General features: G+C 45.1%; 1 protein-coding gene across 1 annotated transcript in view; it reads left to right on the top strand.

The window, feature by feature from the left end:
• Positions 1 to 16,253, top strand: part of LOC120994080 (solute carrier organic anion transporter family member 2B1-like) — a 105,406-nt gene that overhangs the window by 27,039 nt on the left and 62,114 nt on the right. The window contains 3 exon segments of the mRNA XM_040422539.1: positions 4,179 to 4,277; positions 7,647 to 7,777; positions 13,464 to 13,566. Of these exon segments, the coding sequence (XP_040278473.1) occupies positions 4,179 to 4,277; positions 7,647 to 7,777; positions 13,464 to 13,566 (333 nt within the window).

Genomic DNA, 16,253 nt, shown 5'->3' with positions numbered 1-16,253 from the left:
AACAGGAGGATGATCTCTCGCTCTCGCTCTCTCTCTCGCTCTCTCTCCTCACGCTCCCTAGAAACGTTAGAGACGGGACTAGCTGTCTTCACAGAGCAACTGAAGAAAATTTCAGATAGGGCAAAGAAAGAGAATGGTGATACTCCTACATCTGCTGCAGCAGAGCCGAGCAAGGAGCAGCTGGAACCGGAGGCCCAAAAGCGGGGCACTTCCCACAAGCTTGTGCAAAAAGTTGAAAATAAACTGCTGAAAAACATGGAGTTGGTGGTTCAGCGCCTGGAGAAACAGGGTGTGACATACAAAAAGGTGGAGAAAACCAAGAACAAACTTCAGCGAGGATTGGATGATCTGATGGTGGACCTGGACCACCAGAAGCAAGTTATGTCTAATCCAGCGAAGAAACAGGAGAAGTGTGACTGGCTCCTAGCTGAAGAGAAATACATCTCGGCTCGATATGGTGAAAAACGTGACCAAACAGAGACTGATGCTTGGGAAAAGGAGACCAAGGCCCTCTCCTTGGCTAAAGCCCTGGAAAAAGTGCTTGAGGAGCATGCTGAATTGGAGAGGCTGAACAAGCAACTCAGAGCAGAGACTGAAAATCTCATGAGCTTAAAAGATGAGTTGGAGAAATCTAAGTGTGCTCTCGAGCAGCAGGTGGAAGGTGAGAAACCCGAAGAGGAGAGTTCTCTGGAAGATGTCAAGAAGCCAGAGCCTGTTAAAAATGGGACTGGAGAGGGTGGCACTGTGGTGCTGGCTGTGGCAGAGAAGATGGAAGATGCTTCTGCTAAACCAGATGATGTGGATGCCAAAGACCACAGACCCGTGGTAGCGTGTAGCCTAGGCCTTGAAGACGTCCCCTCTGCATACAAGGCCTTCCAAATAGCCAGCAGCCTACTGGGGAAGAAGTACGAGGAGGTGAACGATCAGTTTTCGGATCCGGGCTATTACAATGGGCTGTATCTCCTGAATCCTCCACAAAATGAGAACAGGGTCCTGGGTGAGCCTCTGGAGAAATTGACAGAAGACGAGGAGTCTGCTGAAGACCCTGGTGCCTCCTGCCTCGATGAGGGGGAGGGGTTAACAGGGCAAGTGTATGGTGCCATGTCCGAGAAGGATGAGAAGGCGGTCAAAGAGACTGGAGACTTCAAGAAGACAAAGACTGAAAAAGTTAAGACCGATGTGTTGGTTGACATGAAGTCCCCAGGTTCTACAGAGACCAAAGTTAAGCCAAAGGGAGCCGCGGCCGAAGTGGAAAAAGCCGCTAAAGAAGCAGAGGTCTCTAAAACTGTCATAGTAGCTGGAGTAACTACTGTTGGAAAGAAGGAAGAAGTGACCCAGATGCACGTAAAAGAAGCGAGTAGGGGCAAGCATGCTCTGCTGAAGGAGCCCTGCAAAGCAAAGGAGAAAGTGTCGGCATATGACCATGACTCGGAACAGTTCAGGCAAGAGCTGCAGCAGTCCAAGAAAGGACGTGAGGCGCATGTACAGGAGCCAGAGGATCTAAAAAGAGCGCATCATCATCACTCGGGAAAGAGTAAGAAAAAAGTATCTGGCCATGAGATGGGCACATGAGGCCTTTAGGCAGTTTCGGTTAGGCAAGATGTTGGTTTTGGTGATAAACCAAGCTCTGCTGGCATGGGTCTGGCAGAACAAAGGGAAGGTACGTGTCACCGAGGTTCCTGGCCTCGGTGAAATAAGAACCGGTAATTTTCTGTGTCAGCGGCAGCTAGTGCTCGCTGACACTGAGTTACTTGGTGTGGCTGTAAAGCCAATCTGGGCCGGTTCTTATTGGGAGCAGCCAAAGAGCAGGGTGGGTAGCTGTTCCCCACGTCCAGGCCAGGTCGATACCCTCTCACCAGCCTCCCGTGGTTATGCAGGTGTTCACCCTCACGGGCTTGAACAAAGGGAGGATATGTGAGACAGTGACAGGTCTCACTCAGGTTAGAGGCAAGGAAGGGGTGGATAGTGCGGTCCACACCCCTGTTCCACCACAGGTGAGAGAAGCTGGAGGTAATCAGCCTGGCATAAGGGACCTCCCAAAGTGTCAGCAAGGGGGGAGTGTGTTGCCTGTGGACAGAGGCCTGGAGGCTCTGTGTGGTCCAAGCTAGGAGGGCTGAGAGACCACTATGCCCCATGTGTGCTGAGACACTGGACTGGAGGCAGTGGGCGTACTGTGCTCTGTACAGCCAGGAGGCTGTGGGACATTGGCTGAGAAAGCCGCTTGTGTTCACAGGGTGTGAACAAGGACTTAGGTGAGTCAGGAAACTCTGTGTTAGTTAGAGCCCAGCCGGGCAAGTGTTTATTATTTTATGTGGATGTCACATGTGTTAGGTGAAGCTGCGACTTCATGATAACCTGTATTGGTTGGAGTGTGCACAATAAATGCACGGTTTGGACCTGAAACCTGGTGTCCTAAAGTCGTATCTGTGAGAATGACCCCCAAATAAGAGGCGATCCCTTACAGGCCATATTGAAGTGAATGAGTCCGCACACGAGCCGTCAAAACTGCGGCTCGGATGCGGACCAAAACAACGGCCGTGTGCATGAGGCCTAATAGTAATGACTTCACCATCCTATGAATGTGAGCAGTTGCTCCGCTGTATCCACGCACTCTGTGGGCTCCATGTTCTGATTTGGTCCCTTCCTGCGTCTTTCCACTTTTATTCCTGTCATCCTGTTCCGTGTTTCCTTCATCCCCTACCACCCTGCCTCATTCATTTCTGTTCTCACTGCTTCATCCATGTCCTCATGACCTTCAGTTTCTCCATCACTTTTCTAATTTATCCATGTCCTGCTTCTACTCCCTTCACCTTGTTCCTGTTCTAACACTGTCTACTCAGCCCCAGCCATGTTCTGCCTTGGTTCTTTGATTTCTTCTGTTCTGTTTCCTGCCTCAGTTCCATCCATGAGCATTTTTCATTTATCAGAATTCTATCTCCAATCTAAGTACTTCTGTTCCATCCTTGTCCTGCCTGGATTCCATTATCATCCTGCCCTGATTCCATTCCTGTCCTGCCTTGCATCCACCCCCCTGTCCTGCCTTGCATCCACCCCCCTGTCCTGCCTTGCATCCACCCCCCTGTCCTGCCTTGCATCCACCCCCCTGTCCTGCCTTGCATCCACCCCCCTGTCCTGCCTTGCATCCACCCCCCTGTCCTGCCTTGCATCCACCCCCCTGTCCTGCCTTGCATCCACCCCCCTGTCCTGCCTTGCATCCACCCCCCTGTCCTGCCTTGCATCCACCCCCCTGTCGTGCCTTGCATCCACCCCCCTGTCGTGCCTTGCATCCACCCCCCTGTCCTGCCTTGCATCCACCCCCCTGTCCTGCCTTGCATCCACCCCCCCTGTCCTGCCTTGCATCCACCCCCCCTGTCCTGCCTTGCATCCACCCCCCTGTCCTGCCTTGCATCCACCCCCCTGTCCTGCCTTGCATCCACCCCCCTGTCCTGCCTTGGTTCCATCCTTTTCCTGGTTTGATTCCAACCTTGCCCTGCCTTGTCTTCATCCCTATGCTGCCTTGTTTTCACCTTGTGCCCTGCTTTCCTTCTATTCCTGTCCTTCTTGCTTCCATCTTGGTCCTATCTTGATTCTTCCTTTATCTTGCCTCTGTTCCAATTATGACCTTTTTTTCCCATCTATGTCCTGCTTTGATTCTTACCATGTCCTATACAGGTTCTTTCATGTTCCATATAAGTTTTATCCCTGTCCTGCCTTCCCTCCACCCATGTCCTGCTTTCATTCCATCTGTGTCCCCCTCTCCTTGCCCCCTGCCATCTTACCTTGGTTACAATCCATGTCCTCCTATCCCTTTCCATCTGTGTCCTGCTCCATTCCATCTGTGCCCCCTTATGTTCCTTCTGTTTTCTGCCACTGGAGCCTCATTTACCTGCCTCTATGTAACTCAAGTAAATGAGACTAAGCTGCAGTACTGCACATGACCCATGGCCAGGTGTGGCGCTGTTTCTGGAAGAAATCAGCCATGTTTTCATAATCCTGGACAAACCCTCTAAGGACTCCATCTTTCAGGACTTCAATCTGTTATGACCAAGATGTGTAATTCCAGTCATTTTTGTCCAATCCATTAACATAAGGACGTCTCTGATCATTTACAATCATATTAGAACGATTCAGGGTACAAAGTGTTCCTCTAAATCCTCCCTATCTTTCATCTTCTCCAGGCATCCTCTTTGCTGTGACGGTGATGGGCCCCGGCGTCGCTTTCATCCTGGGATCGGCCATGTTACGCTACTATGTGGACATTGACAAGCTCCCAGCCAGTGAGTGTGAACGCTAAGCAAGCATTAGGCTGAGATCCAAAGCTTCGAGGCGACTATGACAGCGGGCTGCCGATGGTCCAGAAATAAAGGCGACCTGACAGGTGCCGTGCTGCCGAGCGCTGCCGCCTTCTGCCGACTCATAAAATGTCTATTATCGGCCCAGCACGCTGTCTGCTGCAGCATCTGCTGCTATCTCAGCGTGCAAGACCTTTACTCTGCAACGTGTTCAGTAACAAAACCTCAAAGTGCTGCTCCGAGAGTAGGACTGACGTATCTAAGTATCTGGACGTATCTAGGTCAGACGGATAGAGATTCATCATCTTGGAAGCATCTATCTCCTCTCCTAGTAAACTAGCGAGTCCCTCAAAAATTTATACGTGTTTGCAAAATAATAGCAATAACATTTAAAGGGCCAGCAAACTATTTGTGCAAGTTTCCATGCCAGTAATCTACAGTCCGCAGCTCATTCATACACTGCGTGCAGAATTATTAGGCAAATGAGTATTTTGACCACATCATCCTCTTTATGCATGTTGTCTTACTCCAAGCTGTATAGGCTCGAAAGCCTACTACCAATTAAGCATATTAGGTGATGTGCATCTCTGTAATGAGAAGGGGTGTGGTCTAATGACATCAACACCCTATATGAGGTGTGCATAATTATTAGGCAACTTCCTTTCCTTTGGCAAAATGGGTCAAAAGAAGGACTTGACAGGCTCAGAAAAGTCAAAAATAGTGAGATATCTTGCAGAGGGATGCAGCACTCTTAAAATTGCAAAGCTTCTGAAGCGTGATCATCGAACAATCAAGCGTTTCATTCAAAATAGTCAACAGGGTCGCAAGAAGCGTGTGGAAAAACCAAGGCGCAAAATAACTGCCCATGAACTGAGAAAAGTCAAGCGTGCAGCTGCCAAGATGCCACTTGCCACCAGTTTGGCCATATTTCAGAGCTGCAACATCACTGGAGTGCCCAAAAGCACAAGGTGTGCAATACTCAGAGACATGGCCAAGGTAAGAAAGGCTGAAAGACGACCACCACTGAACAAGACACACAAGCTGAAACGTCAAGACTGGGCCAAGAAATATCTCAAGACTGATTTTTCTAAGGTTTTATGGACTGATGAAATGAGAGTGAGTCTTGATGGGCCAGATGGATGGGCCCGTGGCTGGATTGGTAAAGGGCAGAGAGCTCCAGTCCGACTCAGATGCCAGCAAGGTGGAGGTGGAGTACTGGTTTGGGCTGGTATCATCAAAGATGAGCTTGTGGGGCCTTTTCGGGTTGAGGATGGAGTCAAGCTCAACTCCCAGTCCTACTGCCAGTTTCTGGAAGACACCTTCTTCAAGCAGTGGTACAGGAAGAAGTCTGCATCCTTCAAGAAAAACATGATTTTCATGCAGGACAATGCTCCATCACACGCGTCCAAGTACTCCACAGCGTGGCTGGCAAGAAAGGGTATAAAAGAAGAAAATCTAATGACATGGCCTCCTTGTTTACCTGATCTGAACCCCATTGAGAACCTGTGGTCCATCATCAAATGTGAGATTTACAAGGAGGGAAAACAGTACACCTCTCTGAACAGTGTCTGGGAGGCTGTGGTTGCTGCTGCACGCAATGTTGATGGTGAACAGATCAAAACACTGACAGAATCCATGGATGGCAGGCTTTTGAGTGTCCTTGCAAAGAAAGGTGGCTATATTGGTCACTGATTTGTTTTTGTTTTGTTTTTGAATGTCAGAAATGTATATTTGTGAATGTTGAGATGTTATATTGGTTTCACTGGTAAAAATAAATAATTGAAATGGGTATATATTTGTTTTTTGTTAAGTTGCCTAATAATTATGCACAGTAATAGTCACCTGCACACACAGATATCCCCCTAAAATAGCTAAAACTAAAAACAAACTAAAAACTACTTCCAAAAATATTCAGCTATGATATTAATGAGTTTTTTGGGTTCATTGAGAACATGGTTGCTGTTCAATAATAAAATTAATCCTCAAAAATACAACTTGCCTAATAATTCTGCACTCCCTGTATAGGTCCTGGACCTTGAGGGACAGTGGAGCTTGCAATGTCATGGAGGCCACAAACACAGTATAAACCATGACTGGATTGATACAATTGTGACCATATTACAAGATCAGGAGTTGTCACCTTGAGATTGCAGATATCAGCCTGATTTCAAGGCTTTGAAAACTTAGGGGGCAATTACTCACTATGGGCTAAAAATCTTTTTTTTTTCCAATTGGTCTTTACTAAAAATGTTCAGCCCTTTTTGAGTTACAAGTGTTAAAAAAATCAGTCTGTCTGCAGTGTATCATTTCTCAGTCCTGTCAGCTGACAGCTCATGCAAAGCCTTACTTCTGACCTCATAAACATATTCATATTCTCATCGGTTTAGCTATAATGAGTGTTTCTGAGGTTAGGAGATCAGAGATATGGCTTCACATGAGCTGATGGCACTGAGAAGTGATACATTGCAGACTGATTTTTTAACCCCTGTAACTAAAAAACGGCTAAACATTTTTAATAAAGACCAATTAAAAAATAATTTTAGCCCAAAATAAGTAAAATGCAATAATAGAATAAAATTGCCTTGAAAGTGCCCATAGCCTTTAAATCATAACTTACCTAATGTGCCGCCAATGCAGAACTGCTTCTGATCTGATAACTGTCAGCCAAAATGACAAATAGTTTTTGACTATTTCAGATGATTAGACGATTCAGAAATTTTACATCGTTTGCAAAGGCAGCTGCCAAAAATGTGATCAGGTCGGGGTCTTTTGGTCATCATCAGATGAATGCCGCCGATCATTTATCATTTTATACTGCAGAAAATGATAATCCCCCTTCTGCTGCCCCCCCCCCCCCTTGTCCCTACCTGGTGCTGCCTAAGGCAATCGCCTCACCTCGCCTCATTGGTGGTGCGCCCCTGTCCAAGGGGATCTGGCTGCTTTCCGGCATGAGTGCTGAGCTTAACCCGGACAAAAACCATTGCATGGTGATAGTCGGATCATTTGTATAAATGATTAAATAAAAATAAAAAAAATGTTTTTTTAATTTAATGAATTTTTTTAAAATTTATATATCTAAAAAATAAATCAATAAAGCTATAAAATGCAGCATAAAAACAAAATATATTATAAAAAATAATACAAATAACTCAATAAAAACGCGATGTCAGAAATCTATAGTCTAATATCGTTGTAAGATGTGGAAATAAATGAAATTGAATAAAACAAATACAATAATTAATTATAAATCCAAAAAATGGAATAAAACAAAATAAATTATAATAATATAATATAAATAAAGACAGTTTCTGAAGGCACGGATACAATGACCTTATCGCTCAAATCTCTTCCCAGGTGAAATCGTCCTCACCCCCAGTGACCCGCGCTGGATCGGCGCCTGGTGGCTGGGCTTCATCGTGGCGGCCAGCGTTGTGGCCCTGGCCTCCATTCCCTACTTCTTCTTCCCCAAAGAAATGACTAAACAGGTAACTACCATCCGATAACAGGACTCGGCTTATTCCTGCGTTTTCGTAAGGAAGGGGCAGGAAGTATTTAAAGGGACCAATCACCGATAACTAATTAAAGGGGTTGTCCAGAATTAGAAAATAAAAGAACATGGTGGCCTTCTTCCAGAAACAGTGTCACATCTCTCCGAGTGTCGTATGTATTATTGAAGCTCAGTCCCACTCATTCCAATGGAACTGAGATGCAATACCACACACAACCTGTGGACAAATGTGGCGCTGTTTCTGGAAGAAAGCAGCTATGTTTTTCCTAATGCTCTTAGGCTATGAACAGCTTCCAGAGGGCTGGATCGCTGGTGTGCATGCTGGACCGCCTGGACCCCCCCATTCTTCTGAGCATCGGGAACCCCCCCTATAAGATACCTATCCCCTTAAATGTTTATAGGGGATAGGTTTATCTCTTGGGACGACCCCTTTATAGAGTTGCATGAAAATGAAGACAAGACCAACCTACCATAGGCCCCTTTCTCTCCAGGGGCCCCTTAGTAGCCACAAGGGCTGCCTCCATAGTTATGCACAGCCTTGCCACCCTATCAGGACAGGACTGGGCAGTAGGACCGCACACCCGCACTGGATTATACAGATTCCTGGGAAAGGGGCGCTGGCGGCCATGCTGCCCTGTAGTCCCATCAGCTTAGAGTCAGGTGGAAGCAGCTGAAGCCTTGATATTTACTTCTGGCGTCTTGCATAATGTGGTTCCGTGATTAGGCCCCGGGCTGTGCAGTTCCTGAAATCTTTCAGCAGAGTTAGGAGATTGTGGTTTGTCTGTTTTGCTGAGTGCGACGCAAAGAAAGTCTCGCTGAGCCAAGCAGATATGGAGAAGAAAATAACCCGCAGAGCTCTGCTACATCTGTATACTTTGACCTCTTTGGGCACATTGGATATGGTCAGGGCCGGGCATAGGTTGGGGTGGTGCCCCATTCTATCAATGCCCCCTTTTCATCCTCCTATAGGGATACAGCACAAAATGATAGCGCCAAATGCTGAAGGAGGGCAGCGGCGCCCTGTGCTGCTGCTTCTCCGTAGCTTTGTGCACCAAGAGTGTGATTGTGGGTGCAAAGATCGAGGACATCGGGGGCCCCTTCTGTAAAGACAAGTGGTTTGCGCTGTGTGTGTATACAGGCTTCACCCCAGTAAAATCACTGCTCCCTAGTGGTGAGATTGTGTGCTGCATGCAGTTTACTGTCAGCAGAGACAGAGGTCCACTGATGGGACCCGTGGTGTATGACCACTGGTGTGGATGAATCAGGGGGGGTGTCCTCTGGTTGGATCTGTGATCTTCATGTTGCAGAAGGGTGCCCGATAGGGATTCAGTATGTGATCAGACATGATGTCACCGAGGAGTGCAGCTTGTGCTAAAGCAAAAGTAATGATGACAGATTCAGCTCTGCTACATCTGTAAATCTAGGACGCACTTTCACAATCCCGTTTGGCAAATTTTGGGCTGCGGTGGATGTGGCACGGAGGACGCACTTCTAACTTCTGCATTTTAGTTTTGCTCGATGAGTCTAAATATAAAAATCTCCGCCGGTAAATGAGCGCCCGCCAGGAAACCGCGTCTCACTTAAGATCGCAAAGTGATTAGGAAGTTAAAGCTGCAGGATGACGCACTGAGTTCTGTTCATGGCTGCTTCATGAATAGAATACCAGAACTACAGTGAAGACTGACAAGAGCAGTGTAGGGCAAACTAATGGCTGATCATCCAGAGCTTTCAGTTTCATGAATAAATAGAAAAGCTACAACAAGTGGACAGAACAGTTGGAATGAGTCAGGGAGGATCGAAGACGGGCGACAACCTCTACTGTCACTGCAGTGCTATAGACCTAAAGCTCTGGTCATGTTGAGCCCTATGGTTTATGAATATAATGTGGGTGCCAGTAAAGACTGACACTAACACAGGTAGGGCTCATAAAGGCTTTTTGTGATGACTGTAGACATAAAGCACTCATTATCTGAGAGATGACATTACATTGTGAAACCTATACCGCCAGCGTGGATGCATTGGATTCAGTGATCAGGTTGTCAGATGTCAGATTTCTGCTTCTCTCAGGAGCCCATTAGATTATACTGTACATTCATGTTACCATCTGCCATATACAGTCGTGGCCAAAAGTTTTGAGAATGACACAAATATTAGTTTTCACAAAGTTTGCTGCTAAACTGCTTTTAGATCTTTGTTTCAGTTGTTTCTGTGATGTAGTGAAATATAATTACACGCACTTCATACGTTTCAAAGGCTTTTATCGACAATTACATGACATTTATGCAAAGAGTCAGTATTTGCAGTGTTGGCCCTTCTTTTTCAGGACCTCTGCAATCCGACTGGGCATGCTCTCAATCAACTTCTGGGCCAATTCCTGACTGATACAACCCATTCTTTCATAATCACTTCTTAGAGTTTGTCAGAATTAGTGGGGTTTTGTTTGTCCACCCGCCTCTTGAGGATTGACCACAAGTTCTCAATGGGATTAAGATCTGGGGAGTTTCCAGGCCATGGACCCAAAATGTCAACGTTTTGGTCCCCGAGCCACTTAGTTATCACTTTTGCCTTATGGCACGGTGCTCCATCGTGCTGGAAAATGCATTGTTCTTCACCAAACTGTTGTTGGATTGATGGAAGAAGTTGCTGTTGGAGGGTGTTTTGGTACCATTCTTTATTCATGGCTGTGTTTTTCGGCAAAATTGTGAGTGAGCCCACTCCCTTGGATGAGAAGCAACCCCACACATGAATGGTCTCAGTAGGCTTTACTGTTGGCATGACACAGGACTGATGGCAGCGCTCACCTTTTCTTCTCTGGACAAGCCTTTTTACAGATGCCCCAATCGGAAAGAGGCTTCATCGGAGAATATGACTTTGCCCCAGTCCTCAGCAGTCCATTCACCAGACTTTCTGCAGAAGATCAATCTGTCCCTGATGTTTTTTTTTTTTTAGAGAAGTGGCTTCTTTGCTGCCCTTCTTGACACCAGGCCATCTTCCAAAAGTCTTCGCCTCACTGTGCGTGCAGATGCGCTCACACCTGCCTGCTGCCATTCCTGAGCAAGCTCTGCACTGGTGGCACTCCGATCCCGCAGCTGAATCCTCTTTAGGAGACGATCCTGGCACTTGCTGGACTTTCTTGGATGCCCTGAAGCCTTCTTAACAAGAATTGAACCTCTTTACTTGAAGTTCTTGATGATCCTATAAATTGTTGATTGAGGTGCAATCTTAGTAGCCACAATATCCTTGCCTGTGAAGCCATTTTAATGCAACGCAATGATGGCTGCACGCGTTTCTTTGCAGGTCACCATGGTTAACAATGGAAGAACAATGATTTTAAGCATCACCCTCCTTTTAACATGTCCAGTCTGCCATTTTAACCCAATCAGCCTGACATAATGATCTCCAGCCTTGTGCTCGTCAACATTCTCACCTGAGTTAACAAGACGATTACTGAAATGATCTCAGCAGGTCCTTTAATGACAGCAATGAAATGCAGTGGAAAGGTTTTTTTGGGATTAAGTTAATTTTCATGGCAAAGAAGGACTATGCAATTCATCTGATCACTCTTTATAACATTCTGGAGTATATGCATATTGCTATTATAAAAACTTAAGCAGCAACTTTTCCAATTTCCAATATTTATGTGATTCTCAAAACTTTTGGCCACGACTGTACACTCACTGACCAAAAACACACCGCTCCCCAGATAGAAATGTCAGATTGCTGCCGTTATGTCTCAGGCAGATGTGTAAATGGTTGTAGGTAGGCCTGATTACATACTGGGTCTTGCCACAAGAGGGCGTAACAGTGATTCCCCTTCTAACCCTATAAAAAAACTCAGAGGCTACTTTAGGGTAGTGTACCTCTTGGTGAGAGATTGTTGACTGCTAGAAATACCTCTGCGATGCAACCACGACGCATTATTGGGCTGAGAGAAGCCAGATTAATTACTCGACCATTCTGACCACGGTGTTAGAAAGTGGGGGGGGGGTAGTGATTACGTGAGGGCACTCACGGTGAACCGGCTCCAGCCAGCCTGGACAGACACCAGTAGAGAGGATCTTTTTGCTCCGCCGACAAACGCAAGGAGCTCCCACAGTTTTGTTGTCCACCATCCAGACACTGGTGGCCCCTTCATTACTCCCCCCCTTGTCTCTGCCCGGACCATTTCCAGGCGCTTAGTAGATGGTGTTATGGTGCCCATTACATGTCCTGCCATTGACAGTCAGCCACCTTCACCTTTAATCTGATCATCTTTAGAGATGAATCTAGGTTTTGTTTGGGATCCAGCGATGGTCAGGTTGGAGTATGAAGTCCTGGTGGTCAGTGCTTCAATCTTGCCTTTGTTGTGGAGTGAGACACTGCCCCCACTACTGGTGTGATGATCTGGGAGCCAATGCATTAGACAGTCGGTCACCCCTAGTAGTGATATGAGGGACACTAACAGTTCAGTGATATGTGCAGGACATCCTGCTGCCCCGTGTGTCCGCTCATGGCAGGGCTTCTAACTGACATATTTCCGCAGGATAATTCCCGCACTCAGCAAGAGTTTCCCAGGAATGTCTCCTCCAGATTACAACACTTCCATGGCTGCCCGGACACCAGATTTTTCACTGATCGAGCATTTATAGCACCGACTAGGACGTCCGATTCACCAACCTAGGAGTCTGCAGGATCTACAGGCCCCAACATCTGTGGGCAAATGTGCTGCAGGATACCATGACCTGTATGCCTCCACACCCAACCGTATCTCATCTTGTATTCAGGCTAGAGGCCGTATCTCATTTTGTATCCAGGCTAGAGGCTGTATCTCCTCTTGCATCCAGTCTAGAGGCCGTATCTCATCTTGTATCCAGGCTAGAGGCCGTATCTCATCTTGTATCCAGGCTAGAGGCCGTATCTCATCTTGTATCCAGGCTAGATGCCGTATCTCATCTTGTATCCAGGCTAGAGGCCGTATCTCATCTTGTATCCAGGCTAGAGGCCATAACTCATCTTGTATCCAGCCTAGAGGCCGTATCTCATCTTGTATCCAGGCTAGAGGCCATAACTCATCTTGTATCCAGCCTAGAGGCCGTATCTCCTCTTGTATCCAGGCTAGAGGATGCATCTCATCTTGTATCCATGCTAGAGGCCGTATCTCATCTTGTATCCAGGTTAGAGGCCGTATCTCATCTTGTATCCAGGCTAGAGGCCGTATCTCATCTTGTATCCAGGCTAGAGGCCGTATCTCATCTTGTATCCAGGCTAGAGGCCGTATCTCATCTTGTATCCAGGCTAGAGGCCGTATCTCATCTTGTATCCAGGCTAGAGGCCGTATCTCATCTTGTATCCAGGCTAGAGACCGTATCTCATCTTGTATCCAGGCTAGAGGCCGTATCTCCTCTTGTATCCAGGCTAGAGGATGTATCTCATCTTGTATCCAGGCTAGAGGCAGTATCTCCTCTTGTATCCAGGCTAGAGGCCGTATCTCATCTTGTATATGGGGTATTAGGATATATAGAGTTAATGCCATTGCTTCTTCCTACAGTGGACTGTGGTGATGCATAGCTGTGACCTGCAGAACTCTGGCTCTTATTAGCTCCGCTCTGCGTTGCAGCCGACACTACACCTTTTCCTCGCTCTCGGGAGATTCTGTAGCTGATATTTTCTCTATTTCCTAGCAGGTCAAGCATGAGAGCGCAGATGAGAGCAAACCCGGCCTGATGGATGCCTTCAAGAATAATCCTGACAGAAGTGAACCCCTGTCCTTGGCACAGTTCATCAGAGGTACTCCGCTCATTATACATTGTAACCCTGCCACCTTACGCCCGGGGGACGCTTTTAACTCCCGGAAGGCTGAATTCATTTACATGATATAATGGTCATTAAGAGAAACTGAATGTGGTAACAGTACAGCTCAAGGTTACTGTAAGAAAAGGGGAAATGTCGCCCAAGGGACCTACAAGAACCTCAAAATGTTCTCTTTTTCTCTTTAAAATGTAATTTTCTCTTCCTTGTCCTGTATTTGTCCTTTCCCTTTCTTCCTACACTCACAGCTTCCCAACACTTTCCTTTTTGCAGTGTCTTCCAATTCCTTTGAATCTTCTCCTTTCTTGTGCTTTTCCCTTTCATAGAAAGATATAAGATTAATGGTAGAAAAAGACAACATGGTCAATCTTGCCATTCCTGTTCTTCCTTCCTTTACGTATGTTTCCTTTCCACTGGTCCTTTTCATTTCTCCATCCCTTTCAATTTACTTCCTCTCTTGTTTCCTCTGCTGTTTCCTCTTTCCTTTCTACTTGCCCTTCCTCTTTACTTTCCACGCCCCTTCGCTCCTTTATCTTTTATTTTTCACATTCCATTGCCTTATTGTTTTGTTGCCCCTTCTCTTTTTCTTTCAATTTCCTCAACTCCTTTCAGTTCCTTTCTGTTCCTTTCTTCTTCTTTTCCTCTACCCTTTACACTGCCACTTCACTTTCCATTATTTTTCCATTTCCATTCCATTGCCTTTCCTCTTCCCTCCTCCCCTTTAATTTTCCATCCTCTTCTATTTACCCTTCTCTTTCCACTTGTCCTTCATTTTACCTTCCTCTCTCCTTGCCATTTCCCTTACGCCTTCAAATTCCATTGTCTTTCCTATTCTCTTCCCTTTCTACCTTTTCTGCAACAGTTTGAATTTACTTCCTCTTCTGTTTTCCCTTCCCTTTCCATTTAGTTTCCCTTTTCATTACCCCTTTTCTCCCTCACATTCCCTTTCCTTACCTCTTCGCTTCCATTTCTTTTTCTACATTTCTACATTAAATTCCCTTCCTGTTTCCTCTTCCTCCTTCAAGCTACCTTCCTCCACCCTTTCCTTGTGCTCTCCATTTATACTTTATATTCCACTGTCCTTCCCATTCCCCTTTCCCTCCCTTTCCTTATCCTTTTCCCTGTCACTTATAATTTCCCTTCTGTTTCCTGCTCTTTTTTTTCTTCATTTTATTTCTCTTTTACTTCCCTTCACTTCCCGGTGCTAGTCTTTTTCTCTAGAACATTCCTACTTCTATCACTTCCTTTTCCGCTTCCATCCTCTCTACTCTTCCTACTTCGTACCCCTTCTCCTGCTTCTGGTAATGCAGCTCTATAGGGTCTGAGGATGGACTCCATAGTCCAGTAAATAAAATGTAGGAACAGAACAGAGGACACAGGAAAAGAGCTGGAAACGTAGGTGACAACCAAAATGGACATATTAGTTTTTGGGGTCAATATGCCTCCCCCTCCCCCCATGGTATGAATCAACAGGTTAATATGAATATTAGAGCATCTGTTACACATCAAACCTTCTTCCACTGCCTACTTCCTCCATGATGAAGTCCTATGAGTTTCCATAGGTCACAGTGTCACTTGGTTGCTTCCTCCTTTTTCATAGATATCAGTGATACATTTCATTTATTTGTATCAATATTCGCAGATTGCTTCATTTCATGTGTAATAATCCGACTGCAGGACCTCCTCTGCCGCTGCTGTATAGAAGAGGTCACCCCCACCAAGGTCATTGCATTAACTATCTCTCTGCCGGATCAGGAGGAGATATGATCTCTATTAGATAATAAATAATATTAATAAATATTTCCTCCACAGCCGGTCACCTACAGCGTCGTCCAGTGCCACATGACACCAGCTGTCCATTCATTGTCTGAAGTGGTGACGCCATAGTTATGAATTTCAACTTATTTTAAGGGCTGTTAACCCTTTTAAACTTGTTATGATCTGCAGACAGAAGTTGTTTTTTTTTGTTTTTTTTTAATCTAGGTGAACCCCTTTAACATCCAAAATGAGCCTCACTATTTCTTTATTTCGTTTATCGATTTAAAAGTATTTATTCATTTGTAGCCATTTTATATTGACTTATTTTGTATTTATTTTGTAGGTTTATTTTACGTTGCAGGTTTTTATAGGCATTTATTTTGTCTTTAATTTCTTATTTTGCTGCTATTTATACATTTTATTTTTTTATTGTGCATTTATTTAATTTAATATTTTGTAGTTCTTTACATTATGTAGTACTAACTTTAATGCATATATTTTACATCCATTTTCATTATTCATGTAATTAGTAATGCAATTCTTTTGTTTTCATTTAGTACATTTTTAGTTTTTATTTTCTTGTTATATTTATTATTTTACATTCATTTCATTAAAGTATTTATTTTGTAGTTATTTTATTTATTTTGGAGATTTTTTTTATTCATTTATTCTTGAGATGGTTTATTTATTTTCCAGTTATTTTATTTATTTTGTTATTTCATTTACTTGGTAGTTTTTTTATTATGTAACATAGTAACTTAGTACATAAGGCCGAAAAAAGACATTTGTCCATCCAGTTCGGCCTGTTATCCTGCAAGTTGATCCAGAGGAAGGCAAAAAACCCTGTGAGGTAGAAGCCAATTTTCTCCACTTTAGGGGAATAAAAAATTCCTTCCCGACTCCAATCA

The sequence above is a fragment of the Bufo bufo genome, chromosome 3 (genome assembly GCF_905171765.1).
Source record: "Bufo bufo chromosome 3, aBufBuf1.1, whole genome shotgun sequence".
Taxonomy (NCBI): Eukaryota; Metazoa; Chordata; class Amphibia; order Anura; family Bufonidae; genus Bufo; species Bufo bufo.
Note: the sequence above shows the minus strand (reverse complement) of the source record. Positions and strands in the feature narration are given on the sequence as shown.